The sequence below is a fragment of the Odocoileus virginianus genome, chromosome 2 (assembly GCF_023699985.2).
Source record: "Odocoileus virginianus isolate 20LAN1187 ecotype Illinois chromosome 2, Ovbor_1.2, whole genome shotgun sequence".
Classification (NCBI taxonomy): domain Eukaryota; kingdom Metazoa; phylum Chordata; class Mammalia; order Artiodactyla; family Cervidae; genus Odocoileus; species Odocoileus virginianus.
Genome location: NC_069675.1, coordinates 43,727,860 through 43,741,825, shown reverse-complemented (window position 1 = coordinate 43,741,825; position 13,966 = coordinate 43,727,860). Strand labels below are relative to the sequence as shown.

General features: G+C 47.4%; 1 protein-coding gene across 3 annotated transcripts in view; it reads left to right on the top strand.

Annotated features, from left to right (window-relative positions):
• Positions 1–13,966, top strand: part of NCK2 (NCK adaptor protein 2) — a 112,423-nt gene that overhangs the window by 83,394 nt on the left and 15,063 nt on the right. For 2 of the 3 annotated variants that reach the window (XM_070479104.1, XM_070479101.1), the window contains exon 3: positions 2,678–2,919. In XM_070479104.1, the coding sequence (XP_070335205.1) occupies positions 2,694–2,919 (226 nt within the window). In that variant the 5' untranslated portion in view covers positions 2,678–2,693. The remainder of the gene's footprint in view (positions 1–2,677; positions 2,920–13,966) is intronic. The other variant, XM_070479107.1, reaches the window with a different exon arrangement.

Below are 13,966 nucleotides of genomic sequence, written 5' to 3'. Positions count from 1 at the left end.
GGGTCACAAAGAGTTAGATATGACTGAAGAACTAAATACAGTAAATACATACAATAAGTACAATAAATAAATAAAATAAACACAATAGTTATTGTATTCATTCAGATATATTTTTACTATTTGTTACTTCCAAAACTGACTTGTTGAGGTATATAATATGCTGAATTCTTTGTTGTTTTAATAAACTTCTGATTTTGGAGTAGTTTTGTATTATGGTTCACTCTTGGTATTGCACATTTTGTGGTTCTTGACACGTGTCATGACATGCGTCCACTATTATTATATTGTGCAGAATTGTCGGACTGCTCTAAAAATCCCTGTGTTCCACCTCGTCATCTCTCCCTGTCTCTGATTTTTGCAATGTCTCCATAGTTTTGCCATTTCCGGAATGTTATGTTCTTGGAATTAGTGACGAAAACATGACATTTCTTAAAGCATGGTTTAGCTGATTTTACTCAGGGAAGTACTTTGAGGGACTTTTGCCATAGTGGGGAGAGACTGGCCTCACATCCACCTGCAGGAGGGAAGAGGGAGGGGGTTGTAGTCCAGGAGTGAGGGGCTGGAGAGCAGGTGAGAGGAAGCATCAGAGGTGAGAGGGCGTTCTGGCTGCACTGACCTCACAGGATGCCTCCTGAGAACAGGCATCACCTCGGTAAGGGTCCAGCAACTCAGCAGGATTCTTGCTAGAATGCAGAGAGAGACACAGAAGTACACAAATTGATGTCTAGTCTGCACAGAGGAGTCTGACTCAAGTGTGTTCAAGGAGAGAGTCTTTGTGAGAATCATACAGTCTGTAGCCTTCTGAGATGGGCTGCTTCCACGTAGTCTTATGCATCTGAAGTTCCTCCATGTCTTTTCATGGCTTGGCAGCTCATTTCTTTTTATCACTGAGTAATATTTCACTGGGGCTTCCCTGGTGGCTCAGTTGTAGAGAAACTGTCTGCCAGTGCAGGAGACACAGGTTCAATCCTTGGATTGGGAAGATCCCTTGGAGAAGGAAATGGCAACCCATTCCAGTATTCTTGTCTGGGAAAATCTCATGGACAGAGTAGCCTGGCAGGTCTCAGAGAGTCAGACACAACTCAGGAACTAAACAACAACAATAATATTCCATTATTTGGATGGACCACAGTTGATTTACCCATCACCTACTGATGGACAACTGCATGGCTCCCAAATCTTGGCAGTTATGAATGAAGCCACTGTAAACATCTGTGTTTCAGGTTCCAAGAATGATTTCCTATTTATGGAAAAGCTGCAAAGATAGTGCAAAGCATTCCAAATATCCCTCACTCAGTTTTCCTAAGTGCTAACATTTTACTTGACAAGGGACATTTGTCAAAAGTAAGAGTTGGTTAGTGGTAAACTGTTGACTAACTTCACTTTGTTGCTGTTGTTATTTAGTCACTCAGTCATGTCCGACTCTTTGTGACCTTATGGACTGTAGCCCACCAGGCTCCTCTGTTCATGGAATTTCCCAGGCAAGAATACTAGAGTGGGTTGCCATTTCCTCCTCCAGGCGATCTTCTTGACCCAGGGATCAAAACTATGTCTCCTGCATTGGCAGGCAGATTCTTTACCTCTGAACCACCAGGGAAGCCCCAGACTTCACTTGGATTTCACTAGTTTTCATATTTGAGGATTCAGTCCAGGATACCACACTTGTTTGGATGTGTCACAGTCATTAAATTCAGAAAATTCAGCTTATCCTGAGAAAATGGATGTAACAATGTCAGCCGCAAGAATCTGGTGTTGCTTAACCAATGAACAGAGGCTGAGACGGTTGGATGGCATCACCGACTCAATGGACATGAGTTTGAGTAAACTCCGGGAGTTGGCGATGAACAGGGGGACATGTCGTGTTTCAGTCCATGGGGTCGCAAAGAGTAGGACACGACTGAGTGACTGAACTGAACATATTTAATTATGATACGGTTATTTTATGTAGAAGGTTTTGGAAAGTTTTTGTTGTTTTAAGCAAAGCGTACAGTTCCCACTGTGCAAAATTAAGATTTGCTTGATAAGGTCACCATTTGTAAACAAAATACTAAAACTTGTTGATGAAAGGGCATCTTAGAGTTTTTTCAAGACCCCAGAGACAGCCAGTTGCAGACTTGTTTTTTAAACCTTTTATTTTGTATTGGAGTATAGCTGCTTAACAATGTTGGGATAGTTTCAGGTGAACAACAAAGGGACTCAGCCATACATACACATGTATCTATTCTCACCCAAACTCCCTTCTCATCCAGGCTGCCATATGATATTGAGCAGACTGCTCCTCAGTAAGTCCATTTTGGTTATCCATTTTATATATAGCAGTGTGTACCTGTCCATCCCATGCTCCCTAACTATCCCTTCCCCCAGCCTTCCTCCTGGCCACCATAAGTTTGTTCTCTAAGTCTCTGAGTCTGTTTCTGTTTTGTAAGTAAGATTCATTTGTATCATGTCCTTTTAGATGCCACATATAAGGGATGTCATACAATATCTCCCCTTCTCTGTCTGACTCACTCAGTATGATAATCTCTAGGTCCATCCATGTTGCTGGAAATGGCGTCACTTCATTCTTTTTGATGGTTGCCAAGTTGTAATAAAAGCTGTCAGGGCGTAGTTTTCCAAGTGGATGCAGTGGTGTTTGGCCAGAGCTCTAATGACTCTCTTACAAATGTTTTGCTGGCAGAAGGACTCCATGAAAGATGACAGAGGAGGTCATCGTCATAGCCAAGTGGGACTACACGGCCCAGCAGGATCAGGAGCTGGACATCAAGAAGAACGAGCGCCTGTGGCTACTGGACGACTCCAAGACGTGGTGGCGGGTTCGCAACGCAGCCAACCGGACAGGCTATGTGCCGTCCAACTACGTGGAGAGGAAGAACAGCCTGAAGAAGGGCTCCCTGGTGAAGAACATCAAGGACACTCTCGGTGAGTGGCGGGCGTGGCGGGACCCTGGGCTGAATCCCAGCTCGTCCCATCCTAGAGGGTGGGCACTCTCAGGGCGGGGAGTAGGAGGAGTTGTCATTTTCATTTGTGTTTGAGGAAAAAAGGCATCTTTCTACTTCTGAAGTCTCTGGACTTTGAGAGATGCAGTGCAGAAATGGTCTGTTTGTCGTTTCCTTAAGATGTTCAAGTTTGGAGGTTTCTGTAAGCTGACACTTCTGTGTGTTTTGAACCTCCACCTCCCCCCCTGCACATCTCAGTCTCCTGGCATCAATGTTCTGGAGGGGCCTGAGATGGGAATTAGCCCCTCCAGGCACATCTACAGCTCCGCCCGGGTCATTCCCTCCAGTCTTTTCTCCCACAAAATCCTGTGCATGGAACGTTTGCAAGTAGAGGAGGAGATGGTGAAAATCACCTGGAACCTGGTGAATTGTTTCCCCCTGTTGAGTTGGTGGCATTTCATGCCACAGTTGCACACGGTGGCAGCTAAGGTGGGGACTCAGAGGGGGCGATATGATGCCGAGGCCGCTGGGGTGACTCACAGGGGGCCAGCTGGGTACCTGGCTTTCTTCCCATGCGCCTGTCCCCTTCCTTGGTGTCTGGACATGAGAGAGGCCACCTGGGTCCACTGGAGTTGATGGTGTCTGGTCTCGCCTTCGTGTGGGCATCAGGCTTCCTTGCAGTAGTCACAGCTGCACAGGGGGTAAGAGTTACTTCCTGAAGGTCAGGTCCATGGTGTCTCCTTCCGTGAGCACCGTACAGTGGACCCTGAGACCACTGGCTGTCACGGGAGAGTTTGCTCTCGAAATAGGTCAGTGTTATTACCCATGTTACATGTCCTTGAAGTTTTCCTTTTTATTTCTAACCTGAGAATTAGTTTCGTTTGAGGGAGGGGAACGGGTAGGGAAACTGAAAGGAAAATTAAGCTCTGAGTGTGATGAGTGTTGCAAAGTATTCATCTTTCATTTTCTGCAACCTTGAAAAGTCAACTGACTTTCTTTGAAACCATACAAAGCCTTCACCCACTGGGGAGTAATTTTGTGTCATGGGTTAGGTTATTTCTATACTCTGAAAGAGAAATGAGACACTGGCCTGTGTGTGGGTCACATCAGCTACTGTAGACTCTGCCCAATGGAGAAATTCCGCTTTTCATGAGCAATCTGATTCTTTTCCATGAAAGTGACACCCGTTTGTCTTTTTTTCCAAACTTGTCACTTGAAAGAAACACTGTTGTCCTGTGCGTATAACTCTCCATTAACTGTGATCTAGAATTCCAGAAAGCGTGACTAGGTAAATACTTTAGGAGTGCCCTGAACTTAGTTTTATTTCTTCTTTTCCTCATCCACTCAAGTCCCTTTTTTTGGGAGATGCTCAACATTGTTGATTTGTTTTGTCTCTTTTCTTATCATTTTTAAAAAATATATTCTCAAGATTCTAGTAAAGAATGATGTTGTTTAGTCGCTAAGTCATGTTTGACTCTTTGTGACCCCACGGACTGTAGCCTGCCAGGCTCCTCTGTCTATGGGATTTTCCAGGCAAGAAACCTGGAGTGGGTTGCCTTTTCCCCCTCCAGGGAATCTTCCCGACCCAGGGATCAAACACGCATCTCCTACATTGGCAGGTGGATTCTTTACCTCTGAGCTATTGGGGAAGTCCAATAAAGAATGAAACACCCAGAAATGGGATGGATTGCTGGGGAGTGAAATAAGGTGAAGGTAGACCTCCAAGTTACCCACAAATCCCCTTGAACAGCTTGTCCTTCCTCCCTTCAGCTTTTAGAACGAGAAGACAGCTGAGCTGTGAAGCACATCTGTGCTCTGGTTCGGTTTTCCATGAGCCATGGTCAGTCTCTGGGACTCCCAGGACTCAGGGGCATCACTCAGCCAGCTTGTCCACGTGTGGAGTGCCAGTCTTTTCTCCCCCACCCCAACAGATGGCCACCCAGCTCTGCAGGCTCATGTCTCCTTCCACGGAGCCAGCTAGTTCCATTTTGGGAGAACACAGATTGCTAGAAAGCTCTTCCTTAAATAGAATCAGCATTCGCTCCTCTGTAACTCTCTCTGTGCAGCTCTCCTTGGCACTCAAGAGCTGTGCTGGGGAGCCGTGCTCCTTTTCTGGGGACTAACCACCCTTCCTCCCCCGTCAAGCCTTGGAAACATTTGCACCAACCGTTATTTACTGTAAAAACACCAACCAAGTTATGTTCTGAACATCCGTATCTATCCACAGCAGTTAATATTTATAGTCTAAGCAGTGGTCCTCAACCTTTTTGGCACCAGGGACTGTTTTCTTGGAAGACAGTTTTCCACAAGACTGGAGGGGAGAGGATGGTTCCAGGATGATTCAAACATGTTATATTTATTGTGCATGTTATTTCTATCATTCTCACATCATCTCCATCTCAGATCATTAGGCGTTAGATCCCGGAGATTAGGGACCCCTGCTCTAAAGGCTCATGGGGTCCAGTATTCCCATTGCCTGGGAGAAACGCCCCCCTTCGTGGTTGGTCTTTTTCGCTTTGATGTGTTTACCCTGCTCACCCAAAGGCTTGCTTTTCTTGGACAAAGAGACCTTGTTATCTGGGCTTGAGTCCTCCATCGACCCCTCAAGCAGTGTGACTCAAAAGGGAGGCGCCCAACTAGAGGTCACTGTGGTGTAGTGACTTATCTCTCCATCATCAGACCTGCCACAGCATCAGTGTTGAGAAGGAAAGTGTGAAGACTTTCCCCATCCTCTCCTGCCTCCCGCTGGTCTTTAGAGCTAAGCCTTCCAAGTCTTCCTGTTTAAATCGCTGTGACCTGTGTGTTGTCGGAATTCCAGTTTGATCCTAGGTGGATTACGGAGCCAATGTATTTTCTTTCCACCGTGCATCAGAAATAGTGAAAACAGACTCAGAAACCACACCACATGTGTCAACCTTCTAATAGCTACTCTTGACATCATCCAGTTTGTGATTCTACTTCTGTGGTTAAAGTCAGATTAAGATTTCCTGGGCAGACACCTGGCTTGGGACAAAACAGCACAGACTTTCTAGCAAAGTCCCTGTGTACCACATACGTGTTGAGATCTCTAGCTGCAGACACCTGTGATCCACAGAGCCTCTCCTGCTTTTTTACATTCCTGCACTGGGTTGAGGTTGGTCGCCAGTTTAATTCAATCACTTCTTATCCTTTGTTAGACAGAAAGCAGTGCATGTAGGCATGCTCAGTCGTGTCCAAGTCTTTGCGACCCCATGGGCTGTAGCCCGCCAGGCTCCTCTGTCCATGGCATTTTCTAGGCAAGAATACTAGGCTGCCCTGCCCTCCTTCCGGGGATCTTTCTGACCCAGGCATCAAACCTGACTCTCTTCTGTCTCCTTCATTGGCAGGCAGACTCTTTACCATTAGTGCCGCTTGGGAAGCCCCCAGACAAAAAGCAGTGCCTTCCCCCCGAAGAGCTCTCTGTTAGGAAACAAATAACATTCTTTTTTTTCTTTTAATAATTTATAATTAAGTAAAACAACATGAGTACTTCTTTGCATACAGGCTGTGCACTGATGCATACATGCAACCATAGATCTCTCCTATTCAGCTCATGGTCATGAACAGTCAAAGAGAACTTTTCCAGTGATAACAAGGAACCGTCCTTATGAATTGCTTCTCCTGGCAGAGTGCAGATAACGTTTTAAAGGCTCAGCACATCCCCGGGCTCTGACCTGGCCTTAGTATTTCTATGACCTGACTCCTAAAACCATGCAGGTGAGGTGTTGTCAAGCCATGTGCTAAATCTTCTTAGCTGGGGAGGTATTTTATCAAAGACCTATCTTTCTTGCTACTTCTTGACAGCAGCTGGAACCTGCTGCAGCCCCAAAGGTTAACTGTCTTCTCAGTGGTTACCTGAGGCCCAAGTACTGACCAGGCTGCCTAGAGAACCACGGTTCCATTAGAACCTGTTAGTAGCCACCAGTGGCGGGTTGGCTCCAAGGCCCACATGTCCACTGCTGACTGCCTCCCATGGTGTCTTGAACCAGCAGTGGGCTGCCACCAGGGCCTCTATGTGACCTCCTTAGCTTTGGCCTCTGTGTGACCTGACCTGAGGCCAGTCAGTCGCCTGCCGGTGGTTAGCACCAAGACTCCGCCTCTCTGAGCTCACGCCAGACCCGGGAGCAGAGAGAGGCTGTTGAAGGAGCACTGCCCATTCTCTGAAGTACACCTCGGGCTGTCTGGTTTGAGACTTGTGGTTGGAGCGGGGCTGGTCCTGGAAGTGAAATTCCTCAGGTTCCTCAAAGCGTATCCATGTGGGGTTGACTGAGCGACTTACTTCTGCAAGAAAACACACAGACGGGACAACTTGGGATTTAAAAAAAAAAATTCTTTATTTTATATTGGAGTATAACAAACAGATTAACAATGTTGTGGTAGTTTCAGGTGAAAAGCAATGGGATTGAGTCATACATATACATGTATCCATTCTCCTCCTCCTAACTCTCCTCCCATCCAGGCTGCCACATAACACTGAGTAGAGTTACCTGTGCTGTATGTAGGTAAACCTTTTTTTTTTTTTTTTTTAACCAACTCGAATGTCAGGATTTAACTGGGTGGGCATTTGACAGGACTTTATAGCAAAGATAAGCAGCTAGGATGTTAAAAGGAAATTCTAGTGGTATGAGGTTCTCTATTTTAGAGACTAGGGTCTTATTCATAAAGCTTGAGTAGTGTGTGAGTATGACAGTGAACATGTGTGAGTATTAACACCCTGGTTTTGATGGTAGGGTTGTGTTGAGGAGGAGGCTGTCTTTGTGTGTGGAAATGCACACCATGTATTGAAGTAATGGGACAGGACACTGGCAGCTTGCTCTCAGAGAGCTCAGGGAAACATCTTTTGTGCTGTTCTTACAACTTTCAGTTCAGTTCTGTTTAGTCGCTCAGTCGTGTCCGACTCTTTGCGACCCCATGAATCGCAGCACGCCAGTCCTCGCTGTCCATCACCAACTCCCGGAGTTTACCCAAACTCATGTCCATCGAGTCGGTGATGCCATTTAGCTATCTCATCCTCTGCCGTCCCCTTCTCCTCCTGCCCCCAATCCCTCACAGCATCAGGGTCTTTTCCAGTGAGTCAACTCTTCGCATGAGGTGGCCAGAGTTTCACCTTCAGCATCAGTCCTTCCAGTGAACACCCAGGACTAATCTCCTTTAGGATGGACTTGTTGGATCTCCTTGCAGTCCAAGGGACTCTCAAAGAGTCTTCTCTAATACCACAGTTCAAAAGCATCAATTCTTAGGCGCTCAGCTTTGTTCACAGTCCAACTCTCACACCCATACATGACCACTGGAAAAACCATAGCCTTGACTAGACGGACCTTTGTTGGCAAAGTAATGTCTCTGCTTTTTAATATGCTATCTAGGTTGGTCATAACTTTCCTTCCAAGGAATAAGCATCTTTTAATTTCATGGCTGCATTCACCATCTGCAGTGATTTTGGAACCCAAAAAAATAAAGTCTGACACTGTTTCCACTGTTTCCCCATCTATTTGCCATGAAGTGATGGGACCGGATGCCATGATCTTAGTTTTCTGAATGTTGAGCTTTAAGCCAACTTTTTCACTCTCTTCTTTCACTTTCATCAAGAGGCTTTTTACCAAACATTAAACCAAATGGGCAGACATCAAGTGGCCTAGGTTTGATTCCTGGATCTGGAAGATCCCCTGGAGAAGGAAATGGCAACTCACTTCAGTATTCTTGCCTGGAAAATCCCATGGACAGAGGAGCCTGGCAGGCTGCAGCCCATGGGTCGCAAGAGTGAGTCGGACATGACTGAGTGACTAAAGAACCACCACCATTCAGAGATCAGAGGATCGCTGAGCACCTGCTGAGATTGGACCTGAAAACGAGGCTGCCACTGGACGTGAACATGCCGACTGAATCTTCCCCAGAACATCCCCAGGCCGTGGCTCAGAACTTTCTGTAATCATCCAGCAGTCCTTTTTGGGTCTGCAGCAGGCAGGGGAGGGAATCTTGCTTCTTGCTGGACCAGTCCAGGCTGCTTCAGCCAGTTCAATAAGCACATCTTTGTTACAACAGAGACAGAAGAGAAAGATGGTCAGAAAGCCCCTTGGGGCCCCACCTCTGTGATGCTGCAGCCTTGGGGTGCCCTTTCAGGCCCCTGTGGATCTGTGGGTCTCTGCTGTGGTCATAGGCATCCTCGGCGGATCTGAGCAAGGCAGGCAGCAGGCGATCTGTCCAAATGAGCCCAGGGTGAGGAATGCCTCGGTCCGTGATTATCTCAGGCAGAGCTGGAGTTGTCCCTCCCTCTCTCTGTCAGTTGGAAGTCCCTCTAAGCTCCTTGGTTCCTGCTGAGTCACCTCTGGGAACAATAGCCAAAGGCTTTGAGATGGGTGTAGACATGCTGTGGGACCAGCCCCGTGTCCTTGGCTGTGTGTGCGTCAGGAGTGGAGCCTGGCGGGACGGAAGAAAGGGTAGCACACAGCCCCTGGGTCTTGAGTGTGGGTGGACCCGAAGAGCAACCCTGGCCTGGATGCCTGGGGCTCGTTGGAACAGTGGTGCTGTCCCCCATGGGCCACTGGAAAAGACTGGACAGTACCTCTCGTCTCCTCTTTTATCCTTCTGGAAGCATTGGTGCATCCAGTCACTCCTGGCCCCACCTGCAAGGCTGTGTTGGTTTTCTCCCACCCGTGCTGTCTCCTGGGACTGTAGAGGACTAGCTACTCATGAGCATCCTTTACTCTGGGCCCCGAGTAAAATAACTTGGCCCAGTTCCTTTAATGTTGAGGGGAGCAGGAGCTGTTAATGAAAATGATTGAGAAGTCAAATGTCCCAGGAGTACACCTCCTCCTCTTCTGTAAATTCTTTTCCATTTTGGCAGCAGTCTCATTGGCAGCAAGCACATTCTCTTGTCTTTGCCATTCACAGGCTTTTGGTATGACACAATTTCTGCACTCAGATAGCCCTCAGAATTGTCATCTCTTTGAAACACCTGTCTTTTATCAAACTGTTCATTGAAGGAAGGCATACTTATTTAAAAAACTTTTGGAAAATAGGATAAAACAGAACTCACCTGTGATCTTATCACCCAGAAGTAATGACTGTTGGCATTTGCATCTGTTTGCTCAGTACACACATAGAATCAAGATAAGATTGTGGAGGGGACTTCCTGCTGGAGTCAGTACTGGCTGTCATCAGGCAGTTGGTGCTCAAGCATCTGCCCTTTCTGCCGAAGCCTGATTTCAACACATGCTGGAAAGGAGGTTTACTGTGTGAGTTTGGTCCATGCCTCCTTGCTTGGTCAGTGGTCAGGATGCTCAGTGTTTTTGTATTTTCTATAAACAACCTAAGAGGAGAAGCTGATTCCTTACATTTGTCTTATAAGTAGTTTGGTTTTCTAGGTTGAATGTCCATAAAGGATAAGAAAATTACTGATAGTCTTTCTACATGTCACTTAAACATAACTTCCTAAATGAAGTCATCGTCTAAGGAACCAGTACAAAAAAGTACATTTTTTTTTTTTCCATTTAAAAAAGTACAAAACTAAACCACTCCCCTGATGCTGAAGCTCCACTACTTTGGCCACCTGATGCAAAGAGCCGACTCATTGGAAAAGACCCTGATGCTGGGGAACATTGAAGGCAAAAGGAGAAGAGGGCGACAGAGGATGAAATGGTTGGATGGCATCACAGACTCAATGCACATGAGGTTGAGCAAGCTCCAGGAGATGGTGAAGGACAGGGGAGCCTGGCATACTGCAGTTCATGGGGTCACACAGAGTCAGACATGACTAAGGGATTGAACAACAGCAAACCACCCCCTAAGTTTTTATGCAGCGCATGCAAAGAATATTGAGAGATCTCAGTTTGATTTTAAACATCCAGCTTCTCCAATTATCATCTCTTTACCATATTATAGCAAGGACTCTGGGTTTTCAGAGCCACTTTTAACACTTGAGGTTTACCTCTTCAGTTTCTGCTGTATAATCTATACAGTTGTGCGAACCTGAATTACATATAACGTGCCATAATTTAGAACTCTCTAGATTTCTGGCTCACGAGATCATTCATAGTACAGACGACCTGCCAAATGCAGTGCCCACAGACAGTGGAGACGTCTACAGAAACTGTGGTGCCAGCACCCAAAATAAACTTGGATTTGTTTCCGTATATCATGAGCGTCCAAGTATTTAGAACAAAAAATGTAAAACAACTCACAACAGATCAGTGGGTGGATAATTAGAGAGAAAATAGAGACAGATTGTTCAGAAGAATGCTAATGGGAGAAAAGCCAGGAGGGGCCATGGGAAGGAGGAGGGGCTGCCCCCTCTAGAAGCCTGGGAGAAGCAGGTATGCAGTGACACGGGGGTTGTGAAACCAGATGCGTCATCCCCTGGCCCCTTGTGCCCCGAGGAAGGACGAGGACAGCAGGTAAGGTATTTCCCAGTTTCTTTCCCAGCAACTGGCACCTAAGTTGCTTCTTATTAAAATTATCATTTTTCTAAAGAACACCCTTTCTTGACTCAAGTTACTCAAGTGGGAGCCTTCAGTTTTAGAAGAAACGTGGACTAAAAATGCTGAGAGTTTAAGTAAAGCCTTCTTACCGTGTTTCTAACTGTGCTTCCCCATATGGCCTGGCTCATTTTTAGACCCGATGCATATGTCTCAAACATTCCTTTTCCCGATTACACATTCACGCCTGTCCCCGGGGGCCAGTGTGGGTGCGGGGGACATTGTTCAGGGCGGGTGCCATGGAGCTGACTGCAGAGCCCCTCAGGCTGCTGGCCAAGCAGGCCCCTTCTCTCCTGCACCCCCGGCCCTGTGCCCACCACTGCTCTAGGTACGGGAGGGCAGGTGGGCATCTGGAGGGCCCCAGCTGACCTGAGCTGGCCAGGGTCTGATTGTAGAGCATCAGTGGTTTTGGGCAGGCTGGATGTTCCTTTGTTCCTCACTGAGCATTTGTTCACATCATCTTTGTCTCCAAGTCGTTCCCTGATCTCTCCAGGCTGCTGTCGCTTTCTCTCAACTCTCAGCTTCCTTTCTGTGCTTCTGAACTCATGGATTCTGTGAGCGTGCAGATTGTCCCAGTGGTTCTTACAGCTGGGAAGCCTCTGGAGGTCAGGTCTTGGGGAATATTCAGGCTGGGGCTATGCCTACATTTCCTCCTGGAAGCCAGCTGCCCTGGGGTGGCTGTTCACAGGGAACCTTCATCGATTTTGTATTTTTGATTTTTCAGGAGCAAAACAGTTGAGTGTCTGACTTGGGAAACTTACAAGTGGGCATTTATAGTGGAGCGTGAATTGGTGGTGAAGTGGTCGGGGTGTCCTTCTACACTGATGTGAGGTAATGGTCCTGTCATGTTAGCCCATGTGCTCAGCCAAACTCTAGTGACAAGGGTTGGCTCTAGGAGCCAGGTGAGCCACTTACATTTCTTCTGTGGTTGTTTCTTATAGCCTAGTGTGTACAGTTGAGTTTGAAAAGTGAGGTTCATTTGACAGCTTGGTGTCTCTGTAGAGTCCTGGTAAGACCCTGGAGATGACCTGGCCCAGAGATCTTCTGTGACAATCAGGCAGGTTGACATCCTTGTCCAGGGTAACAAAGTGCTTTGTGGCATAGCTGGGAGCAGCCCCAGGCCACGGTGGGTGGTGGGAATTGGGGCCTGAAGCCCAGCCCCTTAGTACCCATCTTGGAGCCTGCATGTGCCTTGTTACCAGCGTGTGCCTCATCCAGAGTGGCATGTGGTCCTAGAGCCTTGGGAGATGGGGCGTCTCTTTCACTCCCTCCCTGAAGGCCCACTTTGTATTGAGGAGCATCTTCTCCTGGGACACTTCAGAGGGGCCCTTGTGTCTCAGCTGCTCCCAACCCAGCAGGCAGGACTGGTCAGCTGTGCACCCCCCATCCACCCAGCCCCGCAGGAGCATTTTAGGGAAAAAATAGACACATGCACGTCTCTGGAGAAAGCACCATCTGTTGTTTTCTCCACTGGACCTTTGTCCTCACCCAGAAAGGAAAACAACGTATGGACTGATAATAGCGGTAAACACCACGACCACAGTTATACAGCTCCTTCTGTGCGTTGGACACTGCACACGTCCTTTCCTCGGGCTTCGGACCCTCACAATTGCCTCACCCACCCCCGCAGGGCCACTGACATCCTCGTGTTACAGATGCAGAAACCCAGTAGAGAGTGCAGAACCGCCAGGCCACAAGCCAGTGGGGCAGGACCCAAGCTTGGAGCCTGGTCAGAACTGGGGTTCAGTTGTCCACCAGCCATTCACCCCACAAATGTGTTGACCCTGTGTGCACTCTGTTGTTCGTTATTGTATTTCATTTTACTGAGCAGGTGTGGGCTCAAAAAGTTGCTCTTGTGAGCTTCTGCCAGTGACAGATGCTAAGTGATGCTTCAGAAGGTCATAGTGAATGCTTGCCACCTCTCAACCACCGCCCCACTCCCCCAGGCACATCACATTCAGAGATGCTTGTGCTGATGGATCGGGTATATGTGTTGAGAGGTACTAAATATGTATTTTTAATTACAATTTATAATGAAAACCTTTCAAAAATTCTTTTCCCTGGCATCTGTGCTACCATTTGACTTTCACATTTGGTAGAAAATCCTATGCTTCTGAACCAGTTTTTTTTTTTCAGGCTTACACATTCAGTTATGTTATTTGCCTGCCTGTTCATGGGGGAACGGGCTCTCTTAGGAGCAGGAATGGAAGTTCTACTTCTGGACTCGTGGACCCATGTGATGGTGTGCTTTGCCCTGACACAGCTCCCTCTGCGCCAGGTCCTGGCAAGTCTGCCCACTGGAAAGGGAACCATCTGGGCACACGGATGGTGACTCGCTCCTTTGTCCCATCATCCCTACCCAGGCCGTGTGGGTTTGCCACAGGGATGGGAGGTCCCATCCATCTGATTGCCATCCATTTCTCCTTCCTCCCTCTGGTCCAGGACATCCCGTCCCTGAACTTGGGGCTCCGTATGGCATATAATAGCACGTTTCATTGCAGGGTAAGGGATAAGCCTAAGGCGCACATGCCTAGGAATAAA